This window comes from Osmerus eperlanus, chromosome 10, assembly GCF_963692335.1.
Source record: "Osmerus eperlanus chromosome 10, fOsmEpe2.1, whole genome shotgun sequence".
NCBI classification, from domain to species: Eukaryota; Metazoa; Chordata; class Actinopteri; order Osmeriformes; family Osmeridae; genus Osmerus; species Osmerus eperlanus.
In genome coordinates, this window is record NC_085027.1 from 7,419,008 (window position 1) to 7,438,644 (window position 19,637).

The 19,637-nt window shown below is 47.4% G+C and overlaps 3 protein-coding genes across 3 annotated transcripts; 2 read left to right on the forward strand and 1 right to left on the reverse strand.

Annotated features, from left to right (window-relative positions):
* Positions 1–577: 577 nt before the first annotated feature.
* Positions 578–1,433, forward strand: LOC134028406 (putative C-type lectin domain family 20 member A). Its single transcript, XM_062471930.1, has one exon. It carries the CDS (start codon positions 642–644, stop codon positions 1,341–1,343), a length of 702 nt encoding a protein of 233 aa, XP_062327914.1. The 5' UTR covers positions 578–641; the 3' UTR covers positions 1,344–1,433.
* A 1,054-nt stretch (positions 1,434–2,487) lies between these two features.
* Positions 2,488–3,646, reverse strand: nitr3r.1l (novel immune-type receptor 3, related 1-like). The gene is made up of 3 exons (XM_062471782.1): positions 3,264–3,646; positions 2,836–3,218; positions 2,488–2,493 (listed from the first exon to the last, which is right to left on the reverse strand). Exons 1-3 carry the CDS (start codon positions 3,580–3,582, stop codon positions 2,488–2,490), a joined length of 708 nt encoding a protein of 235 aa, XP_062327766.1. The 5' UTR covers positions 3,583–3,646.
* A 3,470-nt stretch (positions 3,647–7,116) lies between these two features.
* Positions 7,117–18,612, forward strand: LOC134028304 (stereocilin). Its single transcript, XM_062471783.1, has 28 exons — positions 7,117–8,119; positions 8,611–8,635; positions 8,805–9,387; positions 9,575–10,468; positions 10,594–10,656; positions 10,917–11,042; positions 11,207–11,373; positions 11,473–11,659; positions 12,004–12,119; positions 12,202–12,334; positions 12,569–12,751; positions 12,846–12,884; positions 12,977–13,153; positions 13,398–13,544; positions 13,951–14,009; positions 14,156–14,279; positions 14,455–14,537; positions 14,622–14,757; positions 15,116–15,324; positions 15,526–15,616; positions 15,741–15,912; positions 16,102–16,271; positions 16,430–16,585; positions 16,726–16,868; positions 17,166–17,314; positions 17,607–17,704; positions 18,001–18,148; positions 18,426–18,612. The coding sequence occupies exons 1-28, from the start codon at positions 7,117–7,119 to the stop codon at positions 18,512–18,514; spliced, it is 5,670 nt and encodes a 1,889-aa protein (XP_062327767.1). The 3' UTR covers positions 18,515–18,612.
* The last annotated feature ends 1,025 nt before the right edge of the window (positions 18,613–19,637 follow it).

The window sequence follows — 19,637 nt, forward strand, 5'->3', positions numbered from 1 at the left end:
CTTTCTGGAGCTTTATGTTTACTTTGTTCAGAGTCTTCATTTGTTTAGAAGACATCAAGGCAATTTGACTAACTCTGTCACATGTAGTCAAATGGCCTTTCTGAACTTGTAAATTATAGCCACATTTGTTTAGGTCATTTGTCAGGTTTATGACTTTGTCTCCCTCTCTATGCCTCTTTGTCGCCTTTCTTGTTCTCGTCTTAATATTTACACAAATTCATGAATGTATATATTGGATGGTGTGTGTATTTGATGAAAAGTATCATCATATCACAGAGGCCCTTCTGTGCTGGCACACTCTTGAGAAAGGGCCTTGACTTAGATTGCCTCTCCCCTGCTAACCCAGCAGCCACAAGACTAATCTATTAAATAGCCTAACTTTGATCAAATTTACATCACAATTACCTTAATGTCAAAGAGAAAAATGTACATGGTATGAACGAAAAATGAGACGGACCCAAACAACAAGGGTGTACACTTCTGTTCACATCATATTTCATCAGTAGATGTTTTTATTGGCTTTCGTGCTTTGATACCAGGTTTCACAGGTGAGGTACAGGTTTTTTGATTGGTCGACTGGGTCTTCATATTAGTAGAGACAGAGCCAGGTGTATTCCACACTGACTAGCCACCAGGTCAGGATGGAGAGAAAGGGTAGCTTCACCATGCTTCTCATCACTGCCCTGTTAGTGCTGGTATCTGCTCTACAAAGAGAGTACTTCCTTGTAACAGAACCAGCATCATGGAATGATGCCCAGCAACATTGCAGAAGCCACCACACCGACCTGGCCTTCATCCGCACCAAGGAAGAAGCCAACCACGTCTCTGCTCTTGGTAATGGGGCCTGGGTCTGGATTGGTATCCACAGAGACACCAAGAACCATACACTTTGGTACTGGTCTGGACGCAGGACATCTACATTCACCTTCTGGAAACCTGGCGAGCCTAACAATAATATGGGTAAAGAGGACTGTGGCAGCGCAGGAGCAGGTAGACTCTGGTATGATTTATCATGCAATATCAAAATAAACTTTGTCTGCTACCAGGAGACGCCTAAAATGGTCCTGGTGAAGGAGAACAGGACGTGGGAGGAGGCCCTGGAGTACTGCAGAGATCAGGACAGTGACCTCCCCAGTTTGCTCTCTGAGGATGAGCAAAATTCGGCCAAGAAAACAACCCCAGAGGAACCCCTGGAATACCAGGACTGGCCTGCGGGGGAGATGCCTTTCTGCCCTGCCCGGTACCTCCACTGTGGGACCCTGGACAAGGAAGAAGAGCACTGGGGGACCAGGGACTGCAAGGAGAAGCTCAACTTCTTATGTGTCAAAAAGTGGTCAGATTAGTACAGATATACTGTACTATGCATTTCTGTAGGAAACATGATCATAAGTATCTTTGAGAATATCTATAGATGGGTTGCTGTTACTGGGTTTCAAACTGTTTGGTCTTTGTGTCAAATATAATTTGATTGTGTAGATTAAATATGCATACTGACATATTAACAGACTGTAACTGTAATTGTCCTTTACCCTTTCTTAAAGAGTTTTATTTGAGGATAAATACCCTAATACACTATCTTGTGTTTTGCTCATTAAATCTTTTTAATTGAACGTTTTTGCTGTCCCCTAGTGGTGCAATTCTCTTCATACCCAACAACACTTTGACTTAGGCCAAATCCCAATACTACCCCTTACCCCTACCCCTTACCCCTAGCCCTTAGTTTGCCCCTAGCCCTTATGTCTCGAAACTGAGGGGTAAAACTCATTTCATAGGGTTGTGATCATATGGCTGTGATGCCCAGCAACAGCAATGTTGCTGGGCATCACCAAGACGCCACTTGGTTACGGTTCGATGTCTCCAAAGCAAGTAGTGTTATGCACTGATATCAAACGAAATTCGTTTGAAATTCGCTGCTAATGGAGTTTAATTAAAACTGTAGACATGCATGGAGTCCATTCAAGGCTAATCAGAGAAATGCTGGACTGTTGTGCAAATCAGCAATGTAACGTTAGCGCAGCAAACTAGCGATTTAAAAAAATGTTTCAATTAAAAACATCAGACATCCTAAGTCTCCCGGAAGTTCCGGGAGAATCAGGGTTTTTGCAGGTTGGGATGTCTGGAACATGGTTGCAAATACATATGTACAGGACTGTGTAGAACACAAAACAAGACTGTCATAATTTTTTAATCAATTATTTAAGCCGAAAATATTACATTTATGGGACTCTGGATGATCTGTCCGCCATTGTTGCAGGTAGCGCAGTATTCACATACCCCTAGGTTTCAAGTGAGCTCCCGACCTTACTTGGTTGGGAGTATACCCCTTCGTCTTAGCCCTACCCCTAGCTCAAAAAGAGTATTGGGACACCACTTACTCTCACGGGAACACGCAAAACTAAGGGCTAGGGGTAAGGGGTAGGGGTAAGACAGAGTATTGGGATTCGGGCCATACTCTATGATACTACACCTTTGACAGGATAATCAACTCTAAAGCTACAGAGAAGGCAGAGAAAACCCCAAGAAAACATGAGACCTAAACAGAGTATTTTAAATGTTTTAATTTCTTTTAAGAATACAGAATCTATAGATAACGGCATAGCATACAAATGAACAGGGCCAAACAAAGCTAATTCAGTACGCAATAGGTTGTTAACATAAACTTAAAGTTTGAAAAAGTTAAAAAGAGAATCTATTATCAACATTATACAAGTATATAATCTACAATGGTGTCTTAATGAAAATATGAATGTGTCTTCTAACTGGAGGCATAAACTACTTTAACGATAGATTTACAAGCATATTTAGTTTCACTTCCCTGTCTTAATTTTTTTTTACACATAAGAAGTTGAGCTTCTCCTTGCAGTCCCTGGTCCCCCAGTGCTCTTCTTCCTTGTCCAGGGTCCCACAGTGGAGGTACTGGGCAGGGCAGAAAGGCATCTCCCCCGCAGGCCAGTCCTGGTATTCCATTTTATCTCCGTTCACCCACAGCCACTGACCAGCCAGGAAGCGCAGGCCGGTCCACACCTGGCTGGTCTGGGCCTCTAGGGTTGTTTTCTTGGCCGAATTTTGCTCATCCTCAGAGAGCAAACTGGGGAGGTCACTGTCCTGATCTCTGCAGTACTCCAGGGCCTCCTCCCACGTCCTGTTCTCCTTCACCAGGACCATTTTAGGCGTCTCCTGGTAGCAGACAAAGTTTATTTTGACATTGCATGATAAATCATACTAGGGTCCATCTGCTCCTGCGCTGCCACAGTCCTCTTTACCCATATGATTGTTAGGCTCGCCAGGTTTCCAGACGGTGAATGTAGATGTCCTGCGTCCAGACCAGTACCAAAGTGTATGGTTCTTGGTGTCTCTGTGGATACCAATCCAGACCCAGGCCCCATTACCAAGAGCAGAGACGTGGTTGGCTTCTTCCTTGGTGCGGATGAAGGCCAGGTCGGTGTGGTGGCTTCTGCAATGTTGCTGGGCATCATTCCATGATGCTGGTTCTGTTACAAGGAAGTACTCTCTTTGTAGAGCAGATACCAGCACTAACAGGGCAGTGATGAGAAGCATGGTGAAGCTACCCTTTCTCTCCATCCTGACCTGGTGGCTAGTCAGTGTGGAATACACCTGGCTCTGTCTCTACTAATATGAAGACCCAGTCGACCAATCAAAAAACCTGTACCTCACTTGTGAAACCTGGTATCAAAGCACGAAAGCCAATAAAAACATCTACTGATGAAATAGGATGTGAACAGCATATGGTGTGTGTATTACTTACATCATTTGCATATGTTTTACATGGGAAGTGTACACCCTTGTTGTTTGGGTCCGTCTCATTTTTTGTTCATACCATATACATTTTTCTCTTTGACATTAAGGTAATTGTGATGTAAATTTGATCAAAGTTAGGCTATTTAATATATTAGTCTTGTGGCAGCTGGGTTAGCAGGGGAGAGGCAATCTAAGTCAAGGCCCTTTTTCAAGAGTGTGCCAGCACAGAAGGGCCTCTGTGATATGATGATACTTTTCATCAAATACACACACCATCCAATATATACATTCATTAATTTGTGTAAATATTAAGACGAGAACAAGAAAAGCGACAAAGAGGCATAGAGAGGGAGACAAAGTCATAAACCTGACAAATGACCTAAACAAATGTGGCTATAATTTACAAGTTCAGAAAGGCCATTTGACTACATGGGACAGAGTTAGTCAAATTGCCTCGATGTCTTCTAAACAAATGAAGACTGAACAAAGTAAACATGCTCCAGAAAGACGTTTTTCTATGTAGCCTAAATCATGTGTAGAATTACTTTCAGTGTAACTTATGCAAGAAAGTAATTCGGAAAGTCCTGGGGCAAATTGCTAGAGTAATGACAAAAAAACATGTATTTTTTCCTTAAGAAATGCAAACATGCAAGGAGTTCTAGCCCTGGTATTTCAGACTAAATATGATTTACTCTATATTCTTTGGATTAGAGATTTCTTAGTCCAATTCCCTTTAGCAGAACATTTTTTCCAAGCATAAATCCCAAACCAAATCCATATCTGCACTGCTCTCTACACACCTATGAAGACCAAAAGGTAAGCAATAGTGTGAGGACATGAAATATAAATGCTACTTGTTGCGCCCTCTCAAATCCGCTCTCAGTTGCATCTGAAGGTTGAAAGCTTAGGTTGAAAAATATTTGATCTCTTCTCTAGCGCCCTCTGTGAGCTGAAAGAGGAAGAGAGAGAAAGAGAAAGAAAGAGAGAGAGAAAGAGACAGAGAGAGAGAGAGAGAGAGAGAGAGAGAGAGAGAGAGAGAGAGAGAGAGAGAGAAAGGTGGTGTATTTAGTTTCTCATTGAATATTCCTATGGCCAGCAGAGCCCTGCCGTGCTGAGTGACTGCTGTTCCCCGCAGCATCAATAATACAAGAGGAAGTTTTTGTCCCTCCACAGGCCACTGGGACAGGCAGCTCAGGGGCCGAGGGGGGCCCTTTCACTCAGCCCTCTAGGGTTTCAGTGCCGGCAGACAGCAGTCTGACACCAGGGAGCCTGCCTTGGTGGCTCTGCACAGGGCCTGATTGTGTGGCCAGAGTGAGAGGGGACCAGGGGGAGGAGGGGTCTGCACAGTGACAGGCCACAGAGACATGCTGGCCGAGGCTGCAGGGTAAGACTATACCCCCTCCGACCCAGCGCCCCTGGATGAGGCCCAGCTGAGGGACAGCTCAACAGAGGACTAGTCAGTGGGAGCTAACAGACATGAGAAAGGGATGGATGGCCTGGGTGTGATTGGTGTCATCCAGATTTGCACCCTGCTTGAGCAGCTAGCTGACAGTTAACGTAAATGATTGCTAGGAACACGTTTCCAAATTGTAATCTTGTGTGATTCCAAAATCAGTGAGTGGCTGGGCCTACTAGAGCTTTCATGGATAAATTGGTTTGAAAAGCAATAATTGTGATACATAGATTATCAGTTGATAATGCATTTTACTCTGTGGTATAGGAATTAAGGTTATTTTTCCCCAGCTTGAGCTGTGCCCACTGTCCACTTCCTGACCGCTTTCTCAGTTTCACTCAAAAAACAAGATGAAGAGAGGATGACAGTGAAATATGATTCAGTTGTGGCTGTGGTCAATCTCTCGCCTTCAGCTCAACCCTGGATACCTGGAGGGCAACACAAGCAGAGGCAGAGGAGAGAGCAGGGGGGAGGGGCAGAGAGGGAGAGAGTGAAATAGAGAAGGGCAAGGAGAAAGGGGGAAAGTGTGAGAGACAGAACGAGAGAGGAGAGATGGGTCATCATATAAACTTCTGTTAATGACCATTGATGTCTTCTGGTTATGGATAGGCTCAAGTCAAAGGAGATTTCAGGGATATGAACTAATTGATCAATCTTGGTAAGATATGCATTTTTTCTCCTAATTTGAACTTTATCAATACCAGTTCTAGTTGTAGTAACATTCAGAATTAGGATGAACCATTGTCTGTTACATAACCAATTATACAAACAATTTCTGTGCCAATAATGTACAACATCCTGTAAATTAAGTCAGAAAAATATGTAATACACTTACAATTCTTGTATTTCATATTGTCTCACAGTTGTACACAGTTTTTCTTACAAACAATACTTATGCGATAGAAGAGATAATGAGAGATAAATGTTTGGTCAGGTGGTCAGGTGACAATGGCTGGTTATTAAGGTTTCATGTCCACTGGGCAGCAGACCTGCATGTTATTTGTAAATAAATACAGTTTTTGAAACCCACTTCAATAAAACCAATACATCAGTCCCTTAAGTTTAAACTTTGACGCAAATCTCAATTACTTTCAAATACTCTGATGAAGTAATGGATCCTTGTAACTGACCCAGGTGAGACACTCTACTCCCCACGTCCACCCGTTCACCAAGGCTGACGGGGATGGGACTCATCCTTCCTACCTGACAGACGGATATGACATCACAAACACACAGACTCCAGGCTTGTTCACACACTGTCATCAGAAGTCGTCGTCATCAGTCCATTATGGTCTCCTGTTAATATTGACGTGGGTGTGACGACGTGTGATACAGACCTGGGATCATTCCAGATCGAGACAAAAGGACAGGGATCCCTGGAGGATCTATGTTGATCCAGTCCAGCGACATCTTAGCGGCCTAGTGTGGAAGGCCCTTCAGCGGGCAGGTGGGACCTCACCGTGCTGTCCTTCCCCCTGGCTCAGAGATGGTAGGGCAGGCTCCCGGCAGGGCCCAGGGAAGAGCTTTGTGTCTATTTTTCATGGTGTTGTTGGTTCTACTGGGACTGGCATGTGCTGATGACACTGGTAAGACCACTCCAACCATCCAGCCACAATGTCTCACATCATAATGCATGGTGTTGGTATTATCGTTTGGTAGTATCATATAGAAAATGACCATGATTTGATACACACACTTATTTGTTCTGAACCACATCAAAATGTCTCACTTCATCAGTTTTTCTCATTTCTTCACAAGGAACCAACAGAGAAGAACAGAGACAGCCCTTTCTGAAGGAGCTGGTGTCGTTATGGCGCAAAGGAGGGGGGTGGTACCCCCGAGGTGATCCCCCACTCCCTGAGAGAGACTCTAAACAGCAGGTCCACACTGTGGTGAGGGGCATCATGGGGGGCCTGAAGACCTTGGGCCTCCTGCCCAGCAACAGCCTGGACCTCCCCTCCCTCAGCAAGCCCATTGACAGGCAGCGTTTATCGGGCTTCCTCTACAACATCTCCCTCTACCTCCAGGAGATGGGTGCAGAGCTGGAGGAGCGTCAGCCTGCCTCTGACGAGGAGCAGCTGTGGGAGAAAGTGCTGCAGTCCTTCCTCCAGTCAGAGGGCGGTGGTGCTCTGGGCCAGTGGGATGGGAGGGTGCCCCCCAGGCCTAGCATGAGGCTCCAGGACTGGTTCCTGTCCCTGAGAGGCAGCCCCCACTGGGACGTCCTGCTTGGGCTTCTCCAGAGCCTGCTGGCCCTATCTGAACGGCAGCCACAGCGCCCCGTCATGGCCTTTCTGTCCCAGAACTGGCGGACGGTGAGCGCTGTGATGGAGGCGGCCCTACAGGCGCTTGTGGGCGGGACGTACGGCCAGGCCAGTGCAGGCCTCCAGGGGTTCATCTGCGCCCTGAAGGGACGCAGTGACTGTACCTTCAGCGTCAGCTGGCTGCAGCAGCTCCTGCGCTTCATGGAAACCAGGAACTGGAAGCCTGTGATTGATCTCCACCCTGCAGGGATGAGCGGGGATTCTGGCCAGGGCTCGTCTGCTTTCGGACGCCTGAAGCCCTTCATCCTACCCCCAGAGATGTTGAAGGAGGAGGGGCTTGTTGGAAACACCTCCCTGGGCAGCGCCACTGGGGACTTCGGGGAGGAGCAGAGCTCAATACAAACATTACTCTTGCAGATTTTATCCCGCTCTGGTGGAGCGGAGAGGGCAGGCCAGCTGGCAGAGAGGAACCCCGCCTTACTGCAGGGATTGGACGGTCTGAGGCGTGGGCTGCTGCACAGAGTGGGCAGCTCAGTCTACAGCAACCTGCGGAAAAAGGTGTCGCGGGTCACCATGGTGCTGCTTGATGATGTCAGCAGTATAGTGGAAGTGCCACACCCCAATCAACAAGGGAGGTGCTCAGTGGGTGAGTCCATGTTGCTAGGACAGTGGGGTGATAGACAGTAAAGCACAGCACGTAATGGGAAACCAGTTTTCAACACATGCTGTTTTGTCTGACACAACACCACAACAATAAGCATTGACAAAACATGTATAAGAAGTACTTCTTATATAGTATTGTACGCTCACACTTTCAAACTTTCTTTTTCAATGTTGAAACTGGCTTTTAAGACATTGGTGCGTGCAATGACGAACGCTGCTTTGTAAATCCTAACTGTTAGTCATTAGGAGGATATGTGTTACCCCATGTCCCCCGGCCCGGCTAATCTCTTCATCCTATCATTGTTGCCAGTAACTGTATCTCCCCGTCATTGTGAGCTCTGATATGGTGTTACATTAAGATCAATTGTATGTTTCAAAGGGACCCCAGTTGGTTTTTCCACCATTCTGCTTTCATCCTCCTCCAACCTCTAATTTCCCATTAATATTTCCTTCTTTCTCTTCATCTTTTCAAAGGGGATCTGAGACAGCTTATCTTATGGTAAGTTATACAGAGGAACAAAGCGTAAAAATACATTAGCTCTAAAATCCCATACCACATCAGACTTCAGAATTAATGCAGGAAATATTTCACACTGTGAAAATCATCGTAGAAAGGAAGCATGCTCTAACTTCTGAGTCTCTTAACTGCAATGCTCTGTTTTTTGAAGGGGAATCAGGCACAATGTGACTTGGAACAGCCAGGCTCTGGGTTTCAGCTCCCAGGGACTCCCCAGCAGCCCCCCCTTCTTGTCCTGCCCCCCTGACACCACGGGAGGGGGCCCTAGACCCCCTCTAGCCCGTTCTCGTCCTAGACCAGCCTGGTCTCCTCGCAGGATCAACAAACTAAAACACCCCCAGACCTCGCCCCATGCCCCCCGGCGCTCCCGGCTCTTGCAGCCCCAGGCAGAGGCAGCGGAAGGGGACTTCAGCCACCCAAGTGAGGATTGGTACTCTACGTCAGCGGAGATCCTGGAGGCAGCGTGCAATGCTTCCATCCCAGGGCTCACAGGGGTCTCCAACTTCACAGTGTTCCTCTACTGTAATCTGTTCGACGGGGATGAAGGGGCGACAGACCCGGTGATGGGCCAGGTAGGATCAGACCTTCACGCCACCTGCTCGGACGCTGCCTGGTATCTGTCCGCGGCCGAGGAGGACTTCCTGTGGGTCCACATCTGCAGCGAGTTCTTTGCCCACGAGTTCAACAACACCGTGTGTGCCAACTCCTCTTTCTGGCTGCAAAGAGCCCATCAGGTCAGACAGTACCTTCACAGCACACTATTCCTCCTTTATTTATCATAAGTCACTAAATCCTTTGTTATTTTACAGTCCTATGATATATACCTGTGATAGGTTCCCATGATCCTCTGTGCTTTACTCTCAGACTTCTTACTCTTAACCCATGGTGGTCGGTACTGTGCTCTGTCTTGGCTGTTGGCAGGCTGTGCTGATGAAGGACTACCACTACTTCAACCAGTCTAGCATAGATGACCTGTGTGTGCAGCTGTCTGAGGAGGGGGAAGAAGCTCCTGGTCCCGACGAGGCCTGCCTGGCTCAGCTAGGCAGCAGGTCCCTCAGCGCCCACGACTTCAGGAGATGCTTCCTGCCCAACAACTCTGCCCTGATCTTGGCCTTGTGTGGCAGAGAGTCCCGTGATGCCCCTCCTCCCCTGCCAGAGGGCAGCTGGGCAGCAGAGTACTGTTCCAGAGTCCACAACTCCTCCCACATGCAAATCCCAGGAGAGGGCGCTTGTGACTACAGGAAATGGCCCCTGCAGCATTTCACTAACGCCACCCTGCTGGAGCTTTGTGGGAGTACCCAGGAGTTCAGAGAGTATATCTGCCACAACGTCTCCATCTACCGGCGCCTGCTCAGACGCCTGCCGCAGCTCCCTCAAGTCTGCGCCGACCTGGAAGAAGAACAGGAGGACAGGAAGTGCTTCCTGCAGCGGTTCTTTGACATGCTCCCGGCACGGTATGACTTTGACACGTCCCAACTGTGTGTGAACCCGGGCCCTCTGCTGACGGAGGCCCTGCATAAGCTGAGCGTGTGCGAGGTGGAAGGGGGGGAGCGTGAGGGGTGGGTGGGGGCTGTGGAGTACGTCCTGAGGCTGCTGGACTTCGTGGTGGGGCTTTCAGCAGGACTGGAGGAGGGGGAGGGGGAGGTGAGGCAGGGGCTAGGCCAGGCCATCCTTCTCTCCAGTCTCCGCGACAATGCCTCGTTCTGGGCCACACTGCGCCCAAACGCCTCGCTCAGCATGCTCCATACCGTGGGGGTGTTCCTGCGCAAGGAGCAAAACGCTGCCCTCAAAGAAGACCTGCTCAGCTGCTTCAGTGTGAGTTTTAAAGCTTCTTGTTCTCTCTCTGTCTCTCTCTGTCTCTCTCTGTCTGTTTCTCTCTGTCTCTCTCACACACGCACACTAACAACGAACATTAAAGTGAAACTCTTTCCTCATGACAGCCAGTACTCTGGGACCTCATTCAGAGAGAAGACAACTCCTCTGCCCTCAGGGTCCTAATGCAGGTACGGTACTGAAACATTCATATCACTAACACACAATGATACGCTCCTAGGCACTGAGGTTTAATCCCAGTCGCTCACATATAGTTTGAAGAAAGTCACTTAAGTAAGTCAAGTGCCTGTCAATGTGGTTAACATTAACAGTGCAGTTTCCCTTCAGGGAAGGAAGTACAACTCGACTCTTCCTGAATGACATACCAGTAAGCGCATCTTTCTTAGATGGTTATATTTCATATGCAGTACCAGCTGTACCGTCTGTGCAGGAGTACCTACAGATGCCCGGAGAGAGTATCCGGACGTTGGTGATGTCAGCAGAAAAAGATGCGGTGAAGAGATTCCTGTCCCACATGCACCAGAGCTGGGACCAGCTGCGGGTCGAACCTGCTCAGGTGATGTGTCTTCTGTAACTAAGTCTCTAGTTGCTGGAACATCTCCAGATACTCTATCAAGGGTCATGTCCGCTGGGAAATATGAATCTTTCATAAGTAATGATTGTGACCATAGCTTTGTCCTATCCTGCCCAGTCACTGTATCTCTTGTTCTCCTGCCTCAGGACTCTAAAAAGGAGCTGCAGGCAATGGAGACCATGACGGCTGCCTTCATTCACAAGTTTCCACGTGTGACCCCTGACCTCTTTGTCGACCTATCACAGTTCATCCCCTTCATGTCGGTCTCTGACATAATGAGCTTTCCTGCCTCCCTGATGGTGAACGACAGCGTGTGAGTGGCTAGGGAGACTTCCAACACACAAATTCACAGTATTAATCATGTCAGCGTGTCATCATGTTGACTGTGTCTGTGTGGTATGTGGGTGGACAGGCTGATGGCCATACGTGACAACAGCTCCCAGATGAAGTCTCTCCAGAAACAGGCATTTGTCAAGAGGCTTCTGCAGTCCAGCATGGTGGGAGATGTCCCCTCCTGGCCACCATACTTTCTCCGCTCCATCCTCCCACTGCTCCCCCACCTCCCACTCAGTCATTTCCGACAGCTGACTTCACAGCAGGTCAGACACAGATGCAGCTCCTTGATGTAACGATTTTACACCACTGAAACAAGATCGCCTTCTCCAGGGTGGACAGGTGATATCAGTAGGACTGACATCCACCATTCACTCAGAGCCCTGAATGCTGCTTTTTCTTTTCACGTCCCTTGATCAAATCAGCAAATAGAACTGAAATAGGAAAGTGACAGATTAGCCCTTTACAATGTGTTTGAAGATTTAAGTTTGTGTGGGGGGTGGAACGTTATGGGTAAGATGTTAGATGTTAGGATCAAAGGAGCTGAGTTAGTTAGGGTTAGTTAGGGTTTTAGTATTATTGCTTCCTTCAACATATGTTCCACCTTCAGCTTGGTCCCCTGGTGGAGTTGCTAGGCAACAGCAGCCTGGACGGCACCCGGGGTCGCCATGTTCTCCGGAGTCTGTTCAGCAATGGGAGGAACCTCACCAGTGATGACGTTCTGAGGTACATTCTCCGAAACAATGTCAGAAACAGTTATGGGGAGATATGCCCCCGACAGAGAGATGAGGAACGTCTTTCTCCACAGGCTGGGGGTCCTGGCGTGTTACTTGAACCCAGATGACCTGCGTCCGTTCCTCCACATAGCACCAGCATCCTGGGCCCTGTGGCACCAGCTGGCTCAGTGTGTGACTGATGGACTCGTCAGTGCCACAGGCAGGGTGAGCCCAACAAACACATACAAATACCGTACTAGAGACTGTATCCTCCCATACAGCACCATGTTAGCATGCCACAGCGTTCATCTCAATGACCTCTCTAAGCCTTCCTTGTCTATATACAATCTAGACTTGCGTGTTGGGCTCCAGCCCTATAAAAAAAAACCTCAGTGGGCATCATAGCCATACTATCTTGTCGACACACTTGAAACCAGCTGATCACTGTCCTGTGTGCAGATGTCCTACTGGCTGGTCCAGGTGATCCAGCCACTGAATGCCAGCACCCTGCCTCCTCCAGCCCTAGCCACCCTCAAGGGGCTGCTGCCCCAGCTAGGGGCCTCCTTTCTTCAGTCACTCTCCTCATTTCAGCTCCTGGAACTGCTCACACAACCAGGCCTGCCCACATATCCTCCGGCACAGGTTGACAACTCTATCAAAAAACAGCAAGCAGTACAAAACCTCTTGCAGGACATATATATATATTTTTTGTTTCATATTAACTTTCTGTTGGCAGGCTTTTCAGCTTCTATCAAAAATTTCACAAGACACCAATGTAAGTTTAATTTCCCCTCTTCATTTTTTTTAAGTATCACCAACTGTTTGTCTCACTGAGCCATGTTTCCATGGTTACTCTCTCCCTGGCAGCTGACCATGGACACCCTGTGCAGGCTGGAGCCAATACTCCTGGGCCAAACCCCTTCTGCACTGGGAGGTCTGCGCTGGTCTGAGATCAGAGCAGCCACACAGTGCCGATGCTGGAGAGGCTTACTGGCTGAACTGACGCCTGCCCACAGAGCCATCCTTCACAGAGCACTGCAGGAGGTGGGACCGCTCTCAGCTTTCTCTTCCAGGAGATTGTTTTCACTCCTCTCTGTCTGCCCTGTTCATTATGCATCCATTGCATTCGCTCCCTGTCTCTCACCGGTGTTTGTTGGCAGGCTTTAAGCCCACTGATGACAGATGGATAAGTCGTTTTGGTGGTATGGGTTAAAGACATTGATAGTACATAAACATCAACAAATGGTTCTGAATTCAGCACTTTATGTCATGTTTTATTCATTCCCAGGTCCTGGGCACCAGCTTGGGGAATAAAACCCTGCAGCTGCAGTGTCTCCTGCCGTTCATCCCCCTGAGGCAGCTGGAGGAGCTAGATGTGGAGACAGTCCTGGGGGATATCAACCTGTACAGAAACCTGCCCTGGTCTCACCAACAGGTACACAGCCCCCCCCACCCTCCGCCCACCCCAGCCTGCTCCATCTGGATGCAATCACACAAGGCATGCACACCTATGGCTCAGACTGCCAGGCTGCCTCAGAGCTGTGGCTGTCGAAAAGACACGGGTTGCCAGCTTTGATCCAGGCTCTCCTTTATGCCCAAATCATTGGATATGCATCGGAGGAGGCATTCACATTCTCATACTCCATACACATCAACTGCCATCAAGCAAATTGGTTTGCGTGTAGTACAATGGTCTGGAGGGAGAACATCAATTAGTAATGCCTGCCTTAAAGAGATTTTTGTCACAGCCAAGGGTGTATTGGATTGCTTTCGCCACCTGCTCACCCCCCCCCCCCCCCTTCCCCTTCTGTGTGTCTCTCCCTATCTCTATATCTTAATAGGCTCAGATGTTATTCAGGAAAATTCACCAACTTGACAATGTTTCAAGAGCAACAGTGGAGTAAGTCCAATGTTATAATGATCCAATGGTTATTCATACAACTCATTAAACCAATATGGAGTTTCGTAACTAGGTGTCACATGACCAGACATTGATGCTGTCATCTGGTCATAATGTATTCACCCAATCATTTGCTGGGTACACAGAAACCTGGGCCATATAGCTGGTGGAATGACCTGCGATTGGCTGAGGCTTTGGAACAATGACACCAATTTTTCTGAGTTGCTTCAATTTGTCAGTGAGCTACCTGGAGGGCTCAGACCTGCTTTGGTAAGAAACAAGCAACCCCCGTCTCTTTCTACATCCCCTCATTTCCCTTACCACCTCCATTTGCCCTCCACCTCCTCCTCCAATCAATTATGTTGAGGAGCCTAGGAACTGATGTAGAATTTCAATCTATCCCAACAACAGTATTAAAGTGTTTTAGTGTTTGTTTTGTTAACAGCGGAAATGTCTTGTGGAGGAGTTGAGGAAAGGACAAGAAAAATACCTGGAGGATCTGCCTCCTTGGGTCACAGCTGGACTACCGTAGGAGAATATATATATTTTTTACCAACAATATCTCTCTGTGTATGCATACCATAATAGTCAAAACTCTGACCTCTGTCCCAGGGTCAAGATGGTAGAGAGCCTCTCGAATGTGTCCCTCAAGGCCATCCTGGATCACATTCAACAGCACTTTGTGACATTCATCCAGATGCCACGTCACAAGCAGACATCTCTGGCAGAGAAGGCCATCACTGTGCTGGTAAAGGAGGATGCTGGTTAACCATTGAAAGCTATAAGAATAGCTCAATATTGTTCTAATGAAAGATATGAATGTGTATGATGGTACCATGTTCTATTCAGTTCGATTCACTTTGTTGATCCTGAAAGAAATTCAAGCAATCAGGTAACAGCATGACCACAATAACAGAATAAATAAAAAACAGATCTCTTCACCAATCAAGAGATCTGTGAAATCTTCTGTTGTTCTCTATCATAACAAAACATGAACCACTGAAGGTAACCATCATTCAAATCATTCAGCTCCCTAATGACCCCAGTATTTGTAGTGAGATGTGTAATGTGTCTCTCTGGCCCGTGGACTATGTGTTCCTATCCAGAGCTCATCCCATGCCCTAGGTGAAGGGGAGATAGATGGAGCCATGGTGGACCTCCTGGGGCCACTGCTGCCCTTCCTGGACCGGGACACACTGGGCCTGGTGGACCGCGGGGCTCTGGGGCTGAGGCTGGATGAGCTGAGGGGGTATTGCTTGCCCAGGGACACACAGAGGGACATTGCTAACCTGCTGACTGAAAGAGCATTACTAGGGTGAGAGCGGAGGGGGAGAAATAAAGAACAATTTGAGTCTGGGTCTGAAAGTGGGATTGAATAGTAGAGTTGAGTAGAGAGAAAGGCCTGGGATGCTCCTGGGTGTTCTGGTTGTTACTTTCTATTTATAATGAGTTGAGTTTGTAGGTAAGTTTGTGTGTGTTTGTGCATGTGTTGTATGTATTTGTGTGTGTGCTATAGAGACCCATCTACATGGACTGCAGAAGATGTGGATCATTTAGGCAGGCTGGTGTTCACTCTCTCCCCCAAGCAGATGAACTCCATTCCACTGGTGAGGGAAGAATTACACCAATCACTCCAATCCCTTTTGGACCTCATATTAGAATTCAACACAACCTACCTATGTCGATGCATATGTGTGAGTGTGTGTCTTTGTGTGGTTGTGTGTGTATCAGGCAGTGCTGAGTGTAGACACAGTGGAACAGGTTTTGTCGGGCCAGGGGCACTGGGAGGACAGTGACGTGGGCCAGGCCTGTGTGAGCCGATATGTGGACCAGCACGGCCAGAGAGACAGGACCCTGAGCCTCCTGAGAGGGATTGTTAAAGCCCGGAGCAGGAGGAAAAAAAGTTTGTACCGCTAATTGCATAACAACCACTTTGTTGTATATTCAATCAACAAGGAAAAGATACATTGAGAAACCGTCTCTTTTACAAATGGAACCTGACCACTAAAGGCAAAACAAACTGAATCTCAATAACAGTGTCCACTTCCACCCAGTCATTTAGTCTCATCATGTTACCTTTGGTCTTAATCAGTTCCAGTCCCAAGCTGTGCTGACATCAGAGGCACCTTCCCCTCAGCATGGACAGCCAATCAGCTGAGCCGGATGTCGGGGGAGGAGTTGGCAGAGTGCGTGGAAGTCGTAGGTCAGGACGCCTCGCTCAACCAAGAGCAACGCCGGGCACTGTGGATAAAAATCAGGCAGGTCAGTAACATCGGGAACATCATGACACAGCATTATGTTATTCCTTTTCGCTTAAAAAACTAAAGTCTGATGGTAGGGATCAGTAAGATTAACCAGGCTATGGTTCGGTTAAAGTAAGGATTAAAAGGATGCACTGCGCTTGCTGGTTGTGTCTCCAGGGCTATGGTCCAGTGCGAGGCCTGAGGCCAGAGCAGGTGCTAGAGCTGGGCTGCCTCGTTACTGAGCTGGGGGAGAGAGAGCTCCAAGAGGTCAACATCTCAGACCCAGGGCTCCTGGCCCACCTGGGGGCGCTGACGGACTGGAGCACTAAAAAGGTGAAAGGTTTGATGCTGGCACTGATGGGTGAATAAATAGGAGCCTTTGTGTTTTACACTTTGTTCAGATCTGCACCTTGAGTAGGTCCTAATGTTCCTAGTCTGAACTGGAGGCTGTCACCCCCCGTGTCTTCTTCCAGGTGCGAGCAGCAGTCCTTGGAGTGATGAGGAGACGGAAGCTGAAGATGGACCAGCTAGCAGCAGTCGATATGGCAGTCCTGGGTCACCTGATCTGTGGTTTCAACCCCTCAGAAATCAACAGACTTGACCCCTATAACCTGAGGTCAGTCGGGTTCTTGATCAACATACTATTTTGAGCTCTACTGTATGTAAGTGTATCGTCAGAATGGAGATCGCTCAAAGCATTAGTGAATACATCTAAATCAACATACTGGACATTGATATTGTTTTATAATGTAATTTGGCCACTCTTTCAACAAAGAAACTTCCATCATGAATTCTATGAGAACATACCCAGTCCAGACAAGGAAGGAATATAGAAAGAAGGAATGTAGAGAGTGTAGGCTGCTTGGACTCCTTCCCTCTGGTTGTAATGAGTCCTGGGATTTGTGATTGACAGCCTGGCTGTGTTGTTCCTGAGGGAGCTGGCTTTGCCGTGCTCAGACCAGCAGCTGGAAGCTCTGACTGCTCGTCTGTCCCGCCCTCAGGCCTTTGGTCCTGTCAGTGCCTGGGGCCCAGAAGTCTTCACGGAGATTGGCACATTAGCAGGTACCATGCCAGCATCCTTTCTGTTGACTGTACTTTAAAGGTTTTGTCCCTTGTATTTTCAATGCTTCCTTGGAGTTTTTATAGAACACTACCAATTCAGCTCCCAATAGGGTTCTCCACTTGTGCGATGCCTCAGTTACACATTGAATTAAAAACATGCCTCTCCCCTTCTCTATTTCCCTCCTCTGAATCAGTACTAACAATTCTCCCCTGGTCTGTTTTTCTTTCGTTCCATCCTGTCATTCCCTATCTTTACCCTGGTGTGTGTGTCTTCCTCCTCTCCTGGGAGCAGCAGGCCTGGAGGACATGGTTCTGTCTGCCCTGGTGCAGCAGCAGGTGGAGGGACTCACCCCTCAGGCCATCGCCCTCATTTCACCAACCAAGATGTCGGTGAGTGGATCTGTGTGGATCTCAAACAGTGTTTGGAGCTGAACCGGTTCCAAGTAACATAATATAGCGCCATGTTTTGTAAGTATACAATGATCAGTGTGTACCAGGCTGGGTTCAATGCGTGTGTGTATCAGGTTATGTTCAGTGTGTGTTTGTGTGTGTGCCAGGATGTGTTCAGTGTGTATTTGTGTGTGTGCCAGGATGTGTTCAGTGCTTAGTGTGTGTGTAGCAGGATGTGTTCAGTGCTTAGTGTGTGTGTAGCAGGATGTGTTCAGTGCTTAGTGTGTGTGTGCCAGGTTGTGTTCAGTGAGGCCCAGCTGGCGTGGCTGAGTGTGGAGCAGGCGTGGGCGGTGACCGAGGAGCAGTGGGCGGAGCTGGACAGCGGGCAGAGACATGCCCTGGGCTTGGCGCAGTATGAGGGCGACGTTCTCCTGGAGCACAGAGGCAAGAGGAGGCAGAGAGAACAAGAAACAGAACAAGACATAGAGAGAACGAGATACAATTCGATTAGATAGAACTTTCCTGAAATTCAGAGTTCATCTCACATTTGACTGGTTTCTTTCCAGGCGGCACACAAACTAAGCCTTTCTCCTTTAAGATAAGGGTGGCTGCAGTGTGACACTAAACATGTCTGTTACTGTAAAGTCATGCTTCCTAGAGTAAGTATTGTTATTTATTGTAATGGATGTCATTTGATGATGTGTTGTGTCTGTTTCCACAGGGAGGAACTCGGCCCCAAAAGCACAGTCAGCTGACAGTCGCGCTGTGTGCTTATTGGCTCTATGCTGTATGTTATGGCAACTACTGTAAAACCAAGATCAAAACATTTGTATTTATTCATTCCTTGACCCCTTTGTGAAATTGTAACATTTGTACTTAAACAAATAAAGATTCCCTTTTCAACTGTGTTCCACTGGTGTCCTAGACTGAACCTTTTGTGGGAGTAAATTGAAGGTTGTAGGCTAATAGTATGTCAGTCATGTAGCTTACTACTTATGAATGCCCCATGAAAACACTGTAACCTTCCATTTACTTCCACACCTTTGCCTGTTCTACTGACACACTGCATTCATCACTATGTCTGTGATTTTATCATAGCTTCCGTCACTCCTCTCAACAGCAGAGATTTGTTAACCACTCTGTTACTATGGTTACAATTTCATTTCAGTTCCATTCAGGTACAAAGTAGGGCAGCTGTAAACTATGATGAGAGGGGGAGGAGATTAAATATGTAAACCAGAGACTCATGATACAACCACACTCTTTTCTGGTACGTACAACACCTGGTACAATTCCTCAACAATTCTTTCTGAGGTTGCGTGAGTTTTAAAATATCTGGTTGTTGAAAAAATTAAGTGTGATGGAGATGTGCACATCTCTAATTAATATTAATGATGACACTGACTGGATGACCTGGTAGGGCACATGATTTAAGATTCTGCACTCTCGGTTCTGCGAATGCCCTGCTAATGTCCATCACCCCACGGATAAGGACCAACCCTATGTTTCCTTTTGAGGACAACAGACTGAGGAAGCTGCTTGCCATTTTAGATATACAATCTAAAATATGAGAGCATAAGAGAACGTCAGTTAATTCGGCGAGGAGGACTAAAATGGCATGCAACTCAAAGTTTGACATGTTAACTGCTATGCGTTAGCTATGTAACTACAGTACTGGCACCAGCACAAGCTTGTTTTAATTGGTTTATTAACTTTAGCTTCACAGCAAGACTAATTAACCAGTTAGCGAGGCTTACAAAACAGATAATCAATATGAGCTAATGACAACCATCTTTTAGCTAAATCGCAAGTACAACGTATCTTGTCTTGGGGGGGGGGGGGGGGGGGTCCTTTAGCTGCTTTTCCATCTATATTATCAACATCTAGTGACTCGGCAACCAGAACCATACACTTTTATGGAACGACATTTAAG

What these genes read in the sequence shown, in the direction of transcription:
- LOC134028406 (XM_062471930.1), top strand. Translation starts at nt 642, where the DNA reads ATGGAGAGAAAGGGTAGCTTCACCATGCTTCTCATCACTGCCCTGTTA.
- LOC134028304 (XM_062471783.1), top strand. Translation starts at nt 7,117, where the DNA reads ATGGGGGGCCTGAAGACCTTGGGCCTCCTGCCCAGCAACAGCCTGGAC. An exon ending in ACAAGGGAGGTGCTCAGTGG is followed by an intron (nt 8,120 to 8,610) that starts GTGAGTCCATGT and finishes ATCTTTTCAAAG; the next exon opens with GGGATCTGAGACAGCTTATC. An exon ending in AAATTTCACAAGACACCAAT is followed by an intron (nt 12,885 to 12,976) that starts GTAAGTTTAATT and finishes TCTCCCTGGCAG; the next exon opens with CTGACCATGGACACCCTGTG.
- nitr3r.1l (XM_062471782.1), bottom strand. Translation starts at nt 3,582, where the DNA reads ATGGAGAGAAAGGGTAGCTTCACCATGCTTCTCATCACTGCCCTGTTA. An exon ending in CGAGCCTAACAATCATATGG is followed by an intron (nt 3,219 to 3,263) that starts GTAAAGAGGACT and finishes GACCCTAGTATG; the next exon opens with ATTTATCATGCAATGTCAAA.